General features: G+C 39.9%; 1 protein-coding gene across 1 annotated transcript; it reads right to left on the minus strand.

Annotated features, from left to right (window-relative positions):
* Window positions 1–1,252: 1,252 nt before the first annotated feature.
* LOC137286750 (uncharacterized) lies at window positions 1,253–16,805 on the minus strand. Its single transcript, XM_067818729.1, has 12 exons — window positions 16,440–16,805; window positions 13,034–13,193; window positions 12,103–12,273; window positions 10,499–10,590; window positions 6,710–6,936; window positions 5,813–6,066; window positions 5,216–5,438; window positions 4,816–4,905; window positions 4,329–4,540; window positions 2,139–2,339; window positions 1,806–1,980; window positions 1,253–1,384 (listed from the first exon to the last, which is right to left on the minus strand). Exons 1-12 carry the CDS (start codon window positions 16,769–16,771, stop codon window positions 1,269–1,271), a joined length of 2,253 nt encoding a protein of 750 aa, XP_067674830.1. The 5' UTR covers window positions 16,772–16,805; the 3' UTR covers window positions 1,253–1,268.
* Between the last annotated feature and the right edge of the window lie 426 nt (window positions 16,806–17,231).

A 17,231-nucleotide genomic window follows, 5' to 3' on the forward strand; every position in this document is an offset into this window, starting at 1 on the left:
CCCGGTATGAAAATGGACTCCGTCCATGCGCTCGTGTGTCCGTGCACATGTTTTTTCTTGCGGAGCAAAACTTTCAAGGTGTTGAATATTTCTTCATCAAACTTGGCACATAGGTAGATCTGCTAGTGGTAGTTTTGGATTTCTATGTAAAGTATTTTTTTGCGTTTCCATGGCTACAAGGTTGACTTAGACAGAAATTCTTTTCCGGAGCAGAATGCGAAAAACTTTCAATGTGTCCTCACCAAACTTGGCACATCTGGGGGGTGTACTGGTGCCTTATGGTAGTTTTGGATTTCTGAATAAAATGTATATTTTTGCGTTTTCAAGGCAACAGGTTTGATTTACTCTGAAATTTGTGTTCGTTTTTTTTTTACGAAGCAGAACTCTAACACCGTTCTTTGTTTCTTCACCAAACATGGCATGTCGATAGATCTGGTGGTGTAGTGGTACCATATGCAATTCTGAATAAAACATTGTTTGAGTTTCCATGGCAAATGTGAGGCATTTTCTCTCAAAGCCCCGCTGCTTCTGCATATCCTGATATTTTTGTGTGGAAATGGTCGTGGCCAAAGTGATCCAGATCAGATCATGATCTGTTCATTAGTTCGCACAATGTGTATATATTATATATCAGTTGGTCCTCATAACGTTTGGAATCTATCTGCAACTTGGGTAGTCATTTATCCTCTCGAAACAATATTGAAGGGGCTTCTTCTCTATTACATGCCTTGGGCATACTCATCATATAGAATTAGGCGATCTTTATCTCCTTTGCATTATATGTAACTGTTACGAGTATGTATTTTCTGTACAGTTTTGTTATTAATTAAGTAATTATTATTATTGGGTCACAATATTTAGTGTTTTGAATATTAGATATGATGGGTCACATTTCGTTTTAATACATGGTCAACACGTTTAGGATTCTGGTTTTCCGGATTTTATCTGTCATGCGGAGGGTGACACACACACTCATTCACATCACTGCCAACGCTTGAAAACCCGTCAACGCCTGACCTACATTATCTGCTGTCAAACCGATCGCTGTGTTTACATTCTGCATAGTTGATTATCTCTCATACTGAGAATTCCGAGCGTATGTTATATTGTGACTTTGTATACCTTGCTCTCGTTGCATAATAATACAATTTGAACATTTATGACTTGTCTTTGGTCTGTTTTGCTGGTTCACAAGGGGATTTCGTACATCGTGTGTTACGGTGAATTCTTAGCCATAACAGTAACCACACAAGGCAATGTAAAACATTTTAATATAGCCCTAAAAATTTCGATCCCACGATCTTGAAGTTAGCGTGGAAAACGTTTGAACTTGTTTGCCTCTTCTGGTTTGGCTGTTGACCTCCAACATAAAGCATCATCTGTCCTGCAAATCAAACTTTGTCACGTTAACACAGATAAGTATACCTTCATTTAAAAGATAACATACATCATTGAAATGGGTACCTAGGATTATCCCTGGTGGGTCTGTGATTCATTTCAATAATACTGTGTAGGATAAACAATTTCACATTTGGAAGGTTGTGCCCTTGAACGTCACTATCATGTCAAGCAATAGGGAATATGCCTGTCTTGATCAGACAATCCAGTGACAGGTTATGAGCAAAAAGACAGTGACTAATTTGGTCCTTTCCATTCAGCAGTCGAGTCATCGAGGAGCATTGGTTGTTATCGATTTATTAAGTTGAACCCATCCATAACCTTCGTACAAATGTGAACATGGCTATGACGCTTTTAAGAGTACTATTCATTCACCACAGTGACAAATTACTTAGTAAACTACTTACCCTCCTCAATTGTCCAGCCAGCGTTGCCCACCCACACTGCCATACTTTCAGCAGAAACAGTGAAATTAACGTTCATCTCTCTATTGGCAGGGATTGTGACTCGGTCGAACCAGGCGAGTTGTAACTTGGGAGTGGGTTGGGTAGCATTCATCCACTGAATGTAGACTTGTATAACCTGGATGAAATATATTATTCTGCAGCAGAAATATACTATTGGTAACTATTTTTAATATATACAGCATTTGCTGAAACATGAGTCTATGTGGCCCACCAACCAACCCCAAACAACAAAATAATGTTGATATGAACCTCACATGAAAGGAGTAAACGAACCTCATCTCCATCAATATTCCCGGTGTTGAAGACGGTGGCCATACCATGAAGATCTTGTCCCGCGGTGATTGTTATTGGGTTTTCCAGAAAGACGTAACTAAACTGAGTATAGGACAACCCGTAGCCGTAAGGGTACAGAGGATCTCCTTTGAAGTAGCGATACGTCTTCCCTTCCATTGAATAGTCGGTGATGTTGAAGATCTAGGAAAACGGTTGAAACACATTCTTACTACTGTTAAGGTCTAGCAAAATAAGGTAAGAACTAATCTAACAGCCATAAAAAAGAACTCAAGTCAAGCAATTCGTGTTCTTGAAAGTTGAAAACCACAGATGGCTATACGAGTACTTGCCAGGTATCATTTATGTTACAACGAATTGTTTCCAAACGTATTTAATGTGCAAAAGCGACTTAAATACGCTTTGAAACGTATAAGCAGTATCTGGCAGTACAGTAGTCTCTTACACGCCATAAAATCTCATCAAATTATGGTCAAATTGATTCAAATACCATATCTTCTCATCGTAACTGCACAGTAATAATACAGAACACAACGCTATGAATGAGTGACGTCACTTGGTTTCCCAATCACTAACCATTTCCAAGGTGACCCTCCACCAAAAGCTTTCTAAAACATCCTCGCATAATCAAAGCAATAGCAATAATGCAACTAGATAGGATCACAGAAAATTGATTAACACTCTAAAATGATGGTGTTACCCTGTAAATGTGGATGGTTTTAATTCCTGCAAACAGGAAACATTTGAGCGCATCACGTCATCGTAATCATTTGGTGGTTGTTGTCATCAGAAAAGTGTTTTGGATATTTCTGCAAATAGGGAATCTGTACTTGTATACCACTTTACGTTCAATGTTATCCCATGTACCGGAGCCAAAATTATTGAGTGTGTGTAATTAGGGGTAAATCCTGTGCTTGAATGTGACATTGCTGAGATTACTGTCACTATCAAGGGGGGACAACTCTTCTTCGCCGGGATGCAGATCAATTTATCAAAGAAACAATGAGGCAAAACGATCTCCCAATGGACAGGCACTGGCGTTATCGTGTCAGGTATTTTTGCAAGACGATATATATGACACTTCTTGCATCTCTTCAGAGTAAAAGTACTAATGATGAAGATTTCCTTCATCAGGGAATTCCTGGATTTATCTCTAACATAATAGTTTACACAGGTATCACTTATTGTGATTTAGACTTAGCCATTTAGAATTCATGACTAGCATCAAAAGTTTAAATAAAATGAATCAGAAAATAGCTACGTTCGTGTTATATCTATTCAGTATGTGTTTCATTGTATAAAGACCTGTTTGTGCTTTCAGTGGTGAAAATAATACATGAAAAGGGGGTTTGGGGCACGAGTAACATGTGTCTGATTAATTCAAGCACGAGTAACTTACCAATAAATCAGGAAAGTTGTATATCATGATTTGACCTTAACTCATCACCACGGGACAGCCAATCACGAGATTAGAAGTCGATCTCACACATACGTGTGCGTGAAACCAGTTTTCTCACCCGCATCCTCGATATCTCCAGATTATACGATCCGATAAGTCTATACCCTGATGCATCTACATCTCAGCCCGGTACATTTATTACCTCCCTTGGCTGGCTTTTTATCCAATCAGATGTCTACGATGGGAAGTTGAGCGAACCACAACTCACTTTCGCTTTTCATTTCGTCTTAAACTTGGCAACACAAACCATGCAGGGGTTCTCTGGAAGAGGTCTTGCATATATTTTTGTAAAGTTTCGGGCCTATAAATTTGTCTGTATGATTACTCCAAAATCTGAGTCGCACTGCGAGCAAACCTTCGCATTTGCGATCGCTGCCTTTGTTGATTCTGGCGAATTCGGTCATAACTGCGGCCTAGCTGATTGGCTATTGTGAGAGTGCGGAGACAGCAAAGGGAGGTAACAAAATTACCGGGCCTACCCGTAGATGCGTGCAGGGTATAGTGGACACATATCCAATATTAAATAAGCTTAAGAAACTACATTTATTTCTTGAATGCACCGTTTCAATGCTTACTTTTGTTTTCTCATGCCTCACACACTCACGAACAAAAAGAAGCTATATCCATTTCGTTTGTTACATATGGCACATCCCAGCATTTAGAATGCCAGTCAAAGAGACTTTGCACGTCATTCGATACACCCATATCCTAACCTGATCCTCTGAGGCGGGCCATGTAGCCGGCATTCTACCAGCAGGATTCGAACCTGGACCTTCGTTAATCATCACACGCCTAAGTGCCTCCCCTGTTGCCTGTGCTGGGAAGAAACATTCCATGATCGCGGCGATGTCGGCGCTTTGATCTGCCCAGGTCATGTTTAGGGCTCCGGCGTTAAACAACAGGAGAACCACGGGGGTCCCATTTCCTGTAGAAAGAGAGTTATATTATATTATATTATATTATATTATATTATATTATATTATATTATATTATCTCTCTATCTATATTACTATGTAAACAGTTACACTTTTAAGTATTGATTAGAATCAGCATACTAAGAACCACAAACACCCTTCTGCTTTAAATATTATAATATATTGTGACGAACCAGCTGGAATACCAGTCAACATGTACTATCAGACAAACATTGTCATAATATCTACACACGACATGTCTAACATAACTAGAACTGTCACTGACTGTTGGCAGCAACGTCTTGAAGCAGCTGTAGTTGATCCCCAGGGAGGTTGATGTCGTAGCGATCGTTGCTCTCGGATTCAATCAATTGCCCTAGAATATCAACATGAAAATGGGATGAACGTTCGTAATAAATGTGGAATTTTTTAACTCAACCAATAATAAATGTGTAGGAATGATGCATGATTCACAGTGGGTTTTGTTTGTTTGTTCTTCTACGCCGCACTCATCTATTTAACGGCGGTCTGTATTTTATCGAGTCTCGACCAGGAAATCCAGTGACTGACATCACGAGCATCAATCCACGCAATTGAAATACGATGACATATGTCAATGAGTCTGACTATCGAAAAACAGTTTTGTATGTTTGTAAAACACCTCTTTAATCCATTATACGGATTACCTGTTCCAAGACACACAAATATAACCTCTGTCATGGCCACTGCTTTTTTCACAGATACATCGTCGTAATGTTTACAGAAGTTGTCATCACATCCGGCTGCGTAGTTGACAGACTTGGCAAGCTTTCCCAAGCCCTGCAGGACAGTTCGTATGAAGATGGAGGGGGTAGCAGGCGCATAGTCCCCAAACAACTGAGTTGTATCATTTGCCATGGGTCCAACGACCTGATCATAACATTAAACTAAAGTAATTAGTGATTCCTCAATCATTGCTTGCATGTTCTGTTGTGGAGTATATTACAAGGTGGAAGGAATGTTCGTGTGCATTTGATCTAAACTCACAGGGAAAGGTGACTTTCGAGAATAGAATGTGCTGAGTTGCGTTCTTTTTCGTGTCTAGTATTTAAAATTATGGTGGGTTCGCATCCCCCATTTGCCGTAACACAGTAATGGCCATGAACGACTATTCAAGTTAAAGTAAGATTAATTTTATTTTGGTTTTCAAATTATCGCTTTAGTTCGCTTTCAATGCTGACTTCATCTGCAATACAAAAGTTGACGTGAGAATGAAAATATGATGTTTACTTTGCAGTACTCACAGCAATCTTGTCGAAAGTGTCTCTCTTAAGGGGCAAAATGTTGTCCATGTTCTTCAGCAACACAAATGTCTTCATGGCTGCTTCGATTGCAAGTATTTGGTGAGCCTCGTTTTCAATAACAGAGAGGTCAAGTTTGGAATATGGGTTCATTTCCGGGGGATCGAACTCGCCCAACCTCATTCTGGTGTAGAACAAGGGTTTGACACTTTCTCTGACTGTTTCCTCTGTAAGTTTTCCTTGTTGTATGGCCTCGGCTTGAATCAAATGAACTCATTATACAAAATACCATTGTCAAAATGTACACATACATTTCTGGCTGGAAACCCCTTATTTCAAAAGCCAGACTGAAACATTAATTTTGTTTTACAAAACTGTGTCTCATAAGGGTCATTATACCATAATGGAACTGCATCATTGAAGATTTTTTCCTGCACATTTTAATAAGTGAGCACATCTGGCCAATAGCCATGGTTTTGCAGTTTAACATTGCATGCCTGTCGTAAGAGACTACTATCGATCGTGTTGTCAGGCTCTCTGGCTGGGTTGACACATGTCATTCCAGTTGCATAGATTGATGTTCATGTTGTTGATCAGTGGGTTGTCTGTGTCACATCAGATTATTTACAGACCGACGCCATATAGCTGGAATATTGCTGAGTGCGGCGTACCTAAACTCATTCACTCTAGCTGCAGGCACATTACTGTCTGCAAATACCTGCCATAGACGATCACTGGATTGTCTGATATACGTTTGATCTTGTTTTAATCGATATCAATGTTGGAAGAACATACACACATTTAACTACGAAAATACATGATGTATAATGGTTGGAATCATAATGATCTCCATTTTGATGGGAACTAAATAGTAACGTGGTATTTATGAGATGTCCTTACCCATATAGTAGTATTTCAGATTGTTCTCATGCGCAGATAGTTCCAAGTTGCATCCAGCGTTCACACAGTCGGCCACGATGTCCACGGAGGTGTTGGCGTAGTGGTGGCCGGATTTAACGTTCCCTACAGCACCCTCGTCGCTTACGACGTATCCTGTAAACCCCCACTCCGATCGGAGAATGTCGGTGAGTAGCTGCTTACTGGCACATGCCGGCACGCCGTTCAAGCTGTAGATTAACAAGAGTACATGATTATTGTTAGAAGCCAGCAGTTTATCTCGTAACACTTTAACTTGTTTTCTCACTTTTTGGGGGTTACTAATACCCCGTTTATACGGCCACATTTGCTCACGTATGTATCGTTTGCATATATGCAAATTATACTTACGTGTGTAAATGTGGTCGTATAGACGCAATTACTCATGTGCAAAATTTGCTACAAGGAGCAATTTTGCACCTAGCAGGGGGTAGGTGCAAATTCATTTACAATTTTTTTGCTACCCTAACCAAACATGCCGTATAGACGTACAGTAACTTTACTGACGGTAAGCAAATATTCCCGGGTAATTTCATAATACCTACTTTTAGAGTTCTCCCGCCAAATCTGTTTGCATCCGATTGGCTTTTCGAATATCACTTGATGTTTTGTCGTCACACAGTCAAGACGTGTTACGATGGCAAGTAAACAGAAAAACAATGATGGAAAAAAACGGGGAAATTCCTGGAATGACGAAGAAACAAAATGTTTGCTGGAAATATGGGAGGAAAATAGTATTGAAGAACAACTAGAAAATCCAAAAGCCAATAACGGGTCTGTTTATAAAACAGTTTCCACCGAAATGTTGGACAGAGGATTCCATCGTACATCTGATCAGTGTAAAGTGCGCATTCGCACGTTAAAGAGAACCTACAGACAATGCAAAACAACCATGAAGAAAAGCGGGAAGGGAAGAAAGATGTGTAAGCTTTATGAAGAGATGGACAGAATTTTGGGAACCAGACCGGCCTCGTCACCTGTAAAAGTGATAGAAACTTTGAGTAAGACGATTGAGAATGACGAAGTGAATGACCTTGGCGTAGATGATAGTGAATCAAATGTACCTGCGACAGAATACATTGGAGACATGATGACTGTTGATGATGAAGATACCGAAGCACAGCAAGGATGTGAAGAGGAATCTTCAACGGAGACAGACACAATGAGTATGCCAAGCATTTCAAATGCCGAAAACGCACCGGATGCAAAGCGAAAGATATCGAGTAACGAAGAGACAGAGAGAACTAAAAAAGAAAAGAAGAGTCAGAAAATCCAAATTTGAACTAGCTCTCTCCACTGTCATGGACAAATTCAGTTCTGAGAACGAGAAATGTGAAAGGGAAATGTTGGATATTGAAAGGAGTAAAATTGACCTGGAAAAACAGAGACTTGACCTAGAAAGAGCAAAGATGGAGTCTGAGGAGAGACAGAGACGGGAAGAGAGAGAGCACCAGTTTAATATGAGGTCATGGGGTCAAGGGTCCTACAATGCAGGGCCTGGCGTGTCCCGTGGAACATCCTCATGCATTGCACCTAATACTGTCGATGACAAAACCTATTACAATCTCTAATGCATGCAGTTTAACTTTGATGGCCGAATCTGCATTTATACTTGGATGATACTTTGTTCATGATGTGTTTGCAAACTATAAAGGATTTTATTTCTTTGAAGAAAGAGTAGATTTGTTTTCAGTCATTTTCACAAGACTGTGAGGTAAAACTGATTATATCTGCGATTTTTGATAGACAACTGATTGCTATTCAGTGTTTCGTTTCTTTTCTAAATCACAGTGTAAACAGAAAGAGTGGAAATGTTTTTGTTTTTTTTATTAAAATAAAGAAACAGAAAGGTTGCTTTTTTCATATTGAATAAGAATAATTAACCATAAGAGATGAAATCACAGGGATCCATGAAAAGCCAGCTGATGTGCGTAATGAACATGGAGCAATATGATAAAGGGTAATGTCTAAATGTGTTCATATTTGCAAACACGAACGTTTTATGGAAACAAAATACACATTTTACAGTCTTTCTAGGGTCTGTTTACTGTGAAAGTCTGTGCAATGTCGTCTCGGAGAGCCCTGGCGCAACAGGGTAACTCCTGTCCTGCATCTTGCATATCCTGTCCACCATCTTCATACGCCTCCTGATCTACACTCCACTCTTCCCTGAACACATCCCTGAAACTCTCACATATGTTGTGGAGGACGACGCAGCAGCCTATCACAGTGCACGCAAAACCCACATCCACATCTAGTCTCTTTTGTAAGCATCTCCACTATCCTTTTCAACGACCAAAGGCATTCTCAATTGTCATTCTGGCCCTGCTTAGGCGGTAGTTGAATGTGGTATGGGAAGGTGTGAGGTTGTCCCTGCCAAGGTAAGGTTTCAAAAGCCAAGTCTTTAATGGGTATGCCCCGTCTCCAAGAAGAACTACAGGCATCTGTCAGTCTCCAACCTTCTTCCTCCAGTTTGGAAATAGGTCACCGCTATCACCAAGCATGTACAGTTCTGAATTTGCTAGGACACGGGCATCATGTACCCTACCTGGCCACCCAATGTTTACATCTGTAAAGACATAGTTGTTATCACACACACCCTGTAGTATTAGAGAGTAAAACCCTTTTCTACTGAGGTAATCGCCATGGGAGTTTTGGGGAGCTATAATCGGTATATGACAGCCATCAACAGCACCTGCACAATTTGGAAAGTTCCATCTTTCCTCAAAGCCTTTAATTACATCCTTAAGGGCATTTTCCTCAGGGAACCTCACAAATTCATCCAGAAGTACCTTCATGATAGCTGTACAGACTTGATGGACACATACGCATACAGTTGCCTTCCCGACACCAAAAAGATTGGCCACTGTCCTGTACTCGGAGCTGGAAGCAAGCCAGTATATTGCAATTGCAACTTTCTTTTGAACACTTAACGGTTCGTCAACTGTATTACGCTGAGGTGACAATTCAAACCGGAGTCTCTCGCAAACAAAAGTGAATGTTTCCTCTTTCATCCTGAAGTTTTCTTGCCAATCCAAGTCATTAAATTCCCGTAAAACAGTATCTTCAAACCATCTACTGTGTCTTGCTTTCCTCCGCATTTCTCTGAAGTTTGATGTTCCCAGTAAAACACCCAAACTAAAGAAATATGGAAATCTTCTACATCGACTCAGTCTTCTCAGTCTGACCCAGTCCATGATAACTGTTGGAATAACAAATCCCCTGAATTTGCTACCAGTTAACTTATGGATTTAAAATGAACAATGAACGCAACGCAAATTTATATTTGCATATGTGAGTAAATATACTCACATGAGCAAATTTGCTTATATGTAAATGTTTGCCGTATAAACGGGCTCTAAGTTAATAAAACGCCACCGAAGATCCGGGTTTGATCTTAAGTAACCCATGCTTCTAAAAAGTGACAACTGAATGGATCGGGTGTTAGGCTTCCTGATTTGGTTGACACATGTGATCGTATCCAAATGCGTAGAACGATGCTCGTGCTGTTGTTCACTAGACTGTCTGGTCCAGACTCGATTATTTTCAGCCCACCGCGATACAGCTGGAATATTGCTGAGTAAAACAACCAACCAAACTACCAACTTTTGGGTGAACTGGGTGAAAATCCGGAATGAAACAATCAAACCAGAATATCGATAATAACCCAGTCAGATACGTTGGCCTCAAATCAAGACTGATGTTTATTTATTTATCTGCAATTTGACAAAGCCTGACGAGAAGGGTGTGTACCTATTGTAGCTGCACATGAAACTGTATGTTCCGGCCTTGACACAGGCTCTGAAGGCAGGAAGGAAGGTCGTTCGGAGGTCACGCTCGCTTACCTGTGGACAGCGGATAAAACACTGTAGTCACGGAATTGCAAACAAAGGTATTGTTGTTAATTTCCATGAAACAAATTCGTATCTTAACAACAAACTTTAATGTCATTGTTGAAGCATACAGGTACTAAGGCCCTTGGAACTATCACATGCGGTTTGTTTTGGGTCCTCCCCACAGTACGGCTCCAACAGTATTACAAGTATATATTTTATACGTGTAAGTTACCATTTAGCGTCACATTAGCAATACTTCAACCATGCCGTGACAAGAAGAATTAAATCAGTGAATGAGTTTAGTTTTACGTCGCACTCAGCGATATTTCAGCCATATGGCGGCGGTCTGTAAATAATCGAGTCTGGATCAGACAATCCACTGATCAACAAGCCTGACCACCCGATCCCGTTAGTCGCCTCTTACAAGCATGCTCGCCTTTTATGACCACCATGGGTTGCTGAAGGCCTATTCTTGGTCTTGTATCAATGATATCAGTATTTTTATGTAATCAGTATCAAATAGTGACATCGCCGATATGAAACAAAAAACACACAAGAAATAGAAAGAGTCACTTACTTCACAGATAGTATCCTTCAAATACGAGAGAGCAAAAACCCTTTCAGCGTTCATAGGAAATAATAAATCGATTGTGTAATTTTGATTATAATCTGTACATGTGTTTCAAGAATGACTGTCAAATTGTGAAGTTACTGGATGTTCGCGAAACGTGGAATCCAAACGGAACTCTTACAGTAGTTAGTCCTATGGATGTCCATTCTTCGCCGAAGCCTCGAATTTAGAAGTGTCTTTCGAATCTTTTTGAAATGAGCCATATGAGGTTTAAAAAGACCATGAAGAGATAAAGAGATACATAGAGCATGTGCAATTGAACCTAAAACGGGAAATGTCACCGACAAATGATAATACTGGAATACTTAGAATACTAATACCATTCAACACACAGAGGCAAAAGCAATGCTACTGTTCCCTTGAAGATCCTATTTGTCAGTTATAAATGTTGATATACGTGTTCATAACATGTACAAACACATAAATATTCAAACCTGCTCTCGTGAATTGAGGCGTTCAGTATCGCCCAACTACGTTTAAGACGTTTAAAGATTTTTCCTTGAATGACCCATATCAAGTATCTTCTTCAAAATTTCCTCGCCTGATTACACCTTGTGAAGACCCGTGAAGGTCTCGGGTTAGAATAGGCCTTCAGCAACCCATGCTTGCCATAAAAGGCGACTCAGCTTGTCGTAAGAGGCGACTAACGGGATCGGGTGGTCAGACTCGCTGACTTGGTTGACACATGTCATCGGTTCCCAATTGCGCAGATCGATGCTCATGTTGTTGATCACTGGATTGTCTGGTCCAGACTCGATTATTTACAGACCGCCGCCATATAGCTGTAATATTGCTGAGTGCGGCGTAAAGCTAAACTCACTCACTCACACCTTGTGAAAAAAGTTGGAAACGGACAAAGTCTTCAAGGGCATTAACTTCAACATATTTACCATGGCATCAAACTGAAATCTTGAACTTGGTATATTATCTGGACCGTCATAGGCTGCGAAGTGTTTACATCCAGCATTGGCACGCACATATCGCGCGTCGTTGCCTTGTAGTCCCCGGACGAAGCTGGTTGCAAGAACGCCGCTCTGGTAAGGGTCCTCCCCGTATGTTTCCTATTTGTTGCAATGAGGACAACATTGTATTTAGGAAACAAGAAACAGCATTATCCCTATTTAAATTAATCTTGTATTACTGCAAAGCTCAGTCTTCGGAGGTCATTGATCTGTTGTTTACCAGCCTCATAATGTATCTTGCACAATATATACGGAAGAACTACTCACCAAACGATATGATATACTCTTCATAAAAAGGTAGGGGAACTTGAGCGTTGAAGTGTGGTAGAAAGAAAACCCACTGAGGAACGATACAATGACATTCATCTTGTGTATGCAGTATCACCACTGATTCAGTCCCATATATCTCCCAATTTCGACAATCGTACATTGAAAGTACATTTCCCTTACTTTGTTGCAATAAGGAAAACTTGGTATTTAGGAAATAACAAACACTCTCTTTCAGCAGCTTTTTCACATTATCCCTATTTAAATTAATCTAGTATTATAACAAAACAGATTCTTCACAGGTCATTGATCTGTCGTCTACCGGCCTCATAATCTTTGTTGCACATATATACGGAAGGATATTCACCACATGATATTATATATATACGTATGTATCATTATATTATTTATCTGAGCAATAATATGCCATGAATACAAAGGTACAATTGGTAGTCAGAAATCGGTAGAAATCAGGAAACGGTCAATGCATCTGTGCTTTAGCAACATTGCTCTATGTATTCAAATTTTACATGGATTATGTCACACAAAAACTACACAAACAACAATGTGCCCTAAATATCATCTCACTCACCTGATTTCTGCCCCATCTAGGGTCCCTGACGATGTTAATGACAGGACTGAAACAGCTTACTCCCATATGATTTTGAGAAAGTCCCTGACTTTTGTAATAGTTGTACTTTGCTCGGACCTCGACACTTGTTGCCTCGGCTATTTGATAAATCAAAGATGGGCTGAAATAAAAGAGCAATCTACTTGAGATTCACAATCATTTAAAATAACTATCATATAATATATTTGGTCTTGGTGGTTTAGAGGAACAAACACGATGGCATCTGTATTACAGATGGAACGGTCAATTAATTTAACTCTTATTCATTTTGGAAGGTGAACATGCTCAATATTAAACATGAAAACCGATAACAAAATGTGGCTTTGTCCCCAAGTTTTGTATTTTACCCCTGGGATTAGTGAGTAAGTGAGTGAGTGAGCTGAGTTTTACGTCGCATTCAGCAATATCCAAGCTATATGGCGGCGGTCTGTTAATAATCGAGTCTGGACCAGACAATCCAGGGATCAACAGCATGAGCATCGATCTGCGCAGTTGGGAACCGATGACATGTGTCAACCAAGTCAGCGAGCCTGACTTCACCCGGTCCCGTTAGTCGCCTCCTAGGACAAGCATAGTCGCCTTTATGGCAAGCATGGTTTGCTGAAGGCCTATTCTACCGAGGACCTTTACGGGTTCACTGGCATGGGATTAAACCTGGTTATGGTATCAATGCGTTTTGCAGACATTGTCTATAAATTAATTTTAATCAGTTGCTGACTGAAAATATAGTAAGATCTTAACAATTAACAATGAAACATTTGGTATCATCACCAATGTTTAGTTTTTCATAAAAATGTACCAGCCTTGTTGACATCAATTATGCCTTGAAATTAAAGTTTTTTAGAAGTCAAAGCATTCTTTCGGAGAGCAAACTATATATACATACGCAAACGCTAATACAATTTCAATGCTAAACATACAAATATATATAAGTCAAATAAATCTGTCTTCGACCACATTCGAACATTATACGTGTGCATTATAATCAAGCTCTGCTCTTCTGTCACATAACAAAGCAAATTTAGGCTAATCATATTTTTGGGGGGTCTTTGAAGGGCAATTAGAAGTGAAACACATAAAGACAAGAGTTTTTATGGATGACTTCAGTATTGTGAAGGGAACAGGGAGCATATCTGCCTTGTGCCTTGGACTTATTGATATTAGGTTAATTTATCATCACTGCCTCTTTGCCCTTGTACCCGATCAAGAATAGGCCTTCAGCAACCCATGCTTGCCATGAAAGGCGACTATGCTTGTCGTAAGAAGCGACTAATGGGATCGGGTGGTCAGGCTTACTGACTTGGTTGACACATGCCATCTGTTCCCAAGTGCGCAGATCGATGCTCATGTTGTTGACCACTGGATTGTCTGGTCCAGACTCGATCATTTACATAGCTGGAATATTGCTGAGTGTGGCGTAAAACCAAACTGACTCGTTCACTCTTTGTCCTTGCACATGCTACTATAAGGCCCACTTCCACTTGTTTTCTTACCACCTTAGTTATACGCCGTCACTGTTACGTCATCAACTACGCCACTCCCTGGTTTCCTTTATTCCATCCTATTCTCCATCCACTCAGTCAGTGCTAATTTTACACCGCCCCGCTGGCTTCCATTTGTTTTTCTTACCAATCATTCCTGGATTAACAATTCCTGGCTCCCATTGTTGTCCATCCATCTATTTACTACTGGTTTCCTTTGTCATACTGTTATTGTTTCTACATGTACATATATAGCTGTATGGTCATAATTGTTTCATTCACCTGATGAAGAACATACTTTGAAACGTCATCCATGAAAACTCGTGTTCTTTAAACATATATTTCTTGAAGGTCACATGCAACGTAAAACACAACTTTGCAGATTCTGATACCTTTAGATATGCACTTACCGAAACAAATCATGAAAAGTGACAATTCAGTCTATAAAGTTGAAAAAAATGTGCCATAAACAAAATAAATTGATTTATGACCCGTGCACCCGAGTCCAGTCTCTGCCACATTATGTAATTAGGCAGGTGTGATACTTGTACACATGACAAATTGTTATGCCTGTGGGTTGCAAACAAACTACAGCCATTTTTTCGGATGACTGGATTTGACGGAAACTGGTGCAAACTCTTTCAAGTCCTGCTTTGTACTTGGACGAATGACACTTTCCAGTCACACAGTACTTCACCATCTCTGCTGAGATGATTTTTGATTTAATCGAACTCAAATTCAGATAACGTGAATTTACAAAACCCAACATCTCTATACACATTCTCTCGGGATAACAACTTATTCTAGTGTAAATGATTTTGTTTGACAACGGTATATGAATCCATACTGAAACGATGCATCAAGTACAATAAAAGAAGTTGTTATCCATAAAGAATTTTACTTTCTTGTGACTAGCCATACTTATAAAAGGCCCATCAAACAGATCATCTTTCTGTACACACAATGAGCCCTCAGCGCATCAGCAAATGAACCAGCCAATCGGAAGTCGTCGTTACCCTTGAGTGTACAGCCACCCGCTATGACTGGGTTCGGTCTCCCGAGGGTTTGTTTCGAGGGAAGTAAGCCCAAGTAAAAAATATTGCACTTTTGAATCGCCGTTGTACGCTTATAATTGTGTTTATTCGTTTTTTAACAAGCAGCAATGTATATTAGATGTCATGAATAAGTGATAATTGTGTTTTAATTTAATTTATGTTTGATTTTTTGGTTCCATGTGACCTTTAAGAAATACTTTTTAAAAAAATCATCATCGCCGTCGCAAGCAAGCATCTGGATATATGAAAATCATTATATGGGTAATATTGTGTTATGTCATGCAAATATTCTGTCAGGTATAGAGTCTAGTGTAAAAATGTAAGAACATGTACAGAAGAGAGAAAACATAAAGGATCATATAAAAGTACATGTGTTCCTTTCTTCCATTTTTTCCATAAACTTCACAGAGTTTGTAAAGAAACTTTAAACAAAAACAAAAAAAAAACAGAACACCTGTCCTTTCATGTGACCCCTTATTCTTTTCCTTCAGTATATTTTCGAACTTTTGCATGCAGTAACATTGCGCATATAGGGAAACGTAAGTTTAAAATCCAGCTGAATAGAAAACAAGAGTTTAGATAAACTTGAGAGTCGAGTGTAACTATATTTGGACTTTGATGCAATACAAAAACATGTATTCTAGGTCTCTTTAGAGAGAAATAGTTCTGTTATATACAACTGCCTAAGATAAAAAAAGTTCCTATAGATATGAGTCGACAATGAACTATTAATGACATTGAATGTTGTTCTACTGTTCAAATACCGAAGAGTAGAACACAGTGCCATATACCTGTGCTTTACACTCATATGCCCTAAAACATTAGACGTACCTAAACGAAGCAGCAAGACCCAGCGCCTGAGGAAATCCTGTAGCGTTCCCTGCACGGACATCACCTCTCAGACATTCCGTGTTCCAAGAGTATGGCTTGATACCCAGTCGGGGGATAGGAGGAGTACCATCGGTATCCGCTCCACCCCTCGCCATCTGACGCTGGATCTCATCAATAGTGAGACGACTGACCAGGTCATCCACCCGAGCACTCCAGGACAGTGAGGTGTTCCTGAACGGAAAGTCTGCCAGCCCCCGGGTAAGGGCAACACATAGGATAGAAGGCAGGATGGTCCATGCACCTGCTGCCATGTTGTCAACAATTACTGACATAAGCTGTCTTTTCACTGGCGAATCTTATCCAGATATAGCCTGACGCTATTGCCCGCTGCATAATCAAGTGTTACCGTGTCAAGGACATGGTGTAGGGAAACTATAGCTAGTTCCCTGCTATAGCTAGACAGCTGTTTCGACATAATTTAAGATATCTAACCGAGCAACGAATATCGTGAATATCTCAATGTTAACAACCCATGATGACCATCATTGTTGTGTAGCCTTGACTATTTACAAACCAGCGTCATATCGCTGGAAAGTTGACGAGACTAAGAATCAAACGTCGTTCTTGGCTGTTTGCGAACGAGGAATATGTATGTCATGTCGGATACTGTCGACAATTTTGTACCTGGATGCTGTTGCACAAAACAACTTTAGCGCTAAAACTACCTTAAGTCTATGTTATGGTATGCGAGTCACATTAGAGCTGTACATTGGCACTTAAGGTTCCATTTCA

This window comes from Haliotis asinina, chromosome 6 (assembly GCF_037392515.1).
Source record: "Haliotis asinina isolate JCU_RB_2024 chromosome 6, JCU_Hal_asi_v2, whole genome shotgun sequence".
Lineage (NCBI taxonomy): Eukaryota > Metazoa > Mollusca > Gastropoda > Lepetellida > Haliotidae > Haliotis > Haliotis asinina.

Coding starts and splice junctions, on each gene's coding strand:
- LOC137286750 (XM_067818729.1), bottom strand. CDS start 16,771: ATGTCAGTAATTGTTGACAACATGGCAGCAGGTGCATGGACCATCCTG. Junction 4,906..5,215: donor ATTTGTGTGTCTTGGAACAG/GTAATCCGTATA, acceptor TTGATATTCTAG/GGCAATTGATTGAATCCGAG. Junction 2,340..4,328: donor GGCCCGCCTCAGAGGATCAG/GTTAGGATATGG, acceptor CCGTTTTCCTAG/ATCTTCAACATCACCGACTA.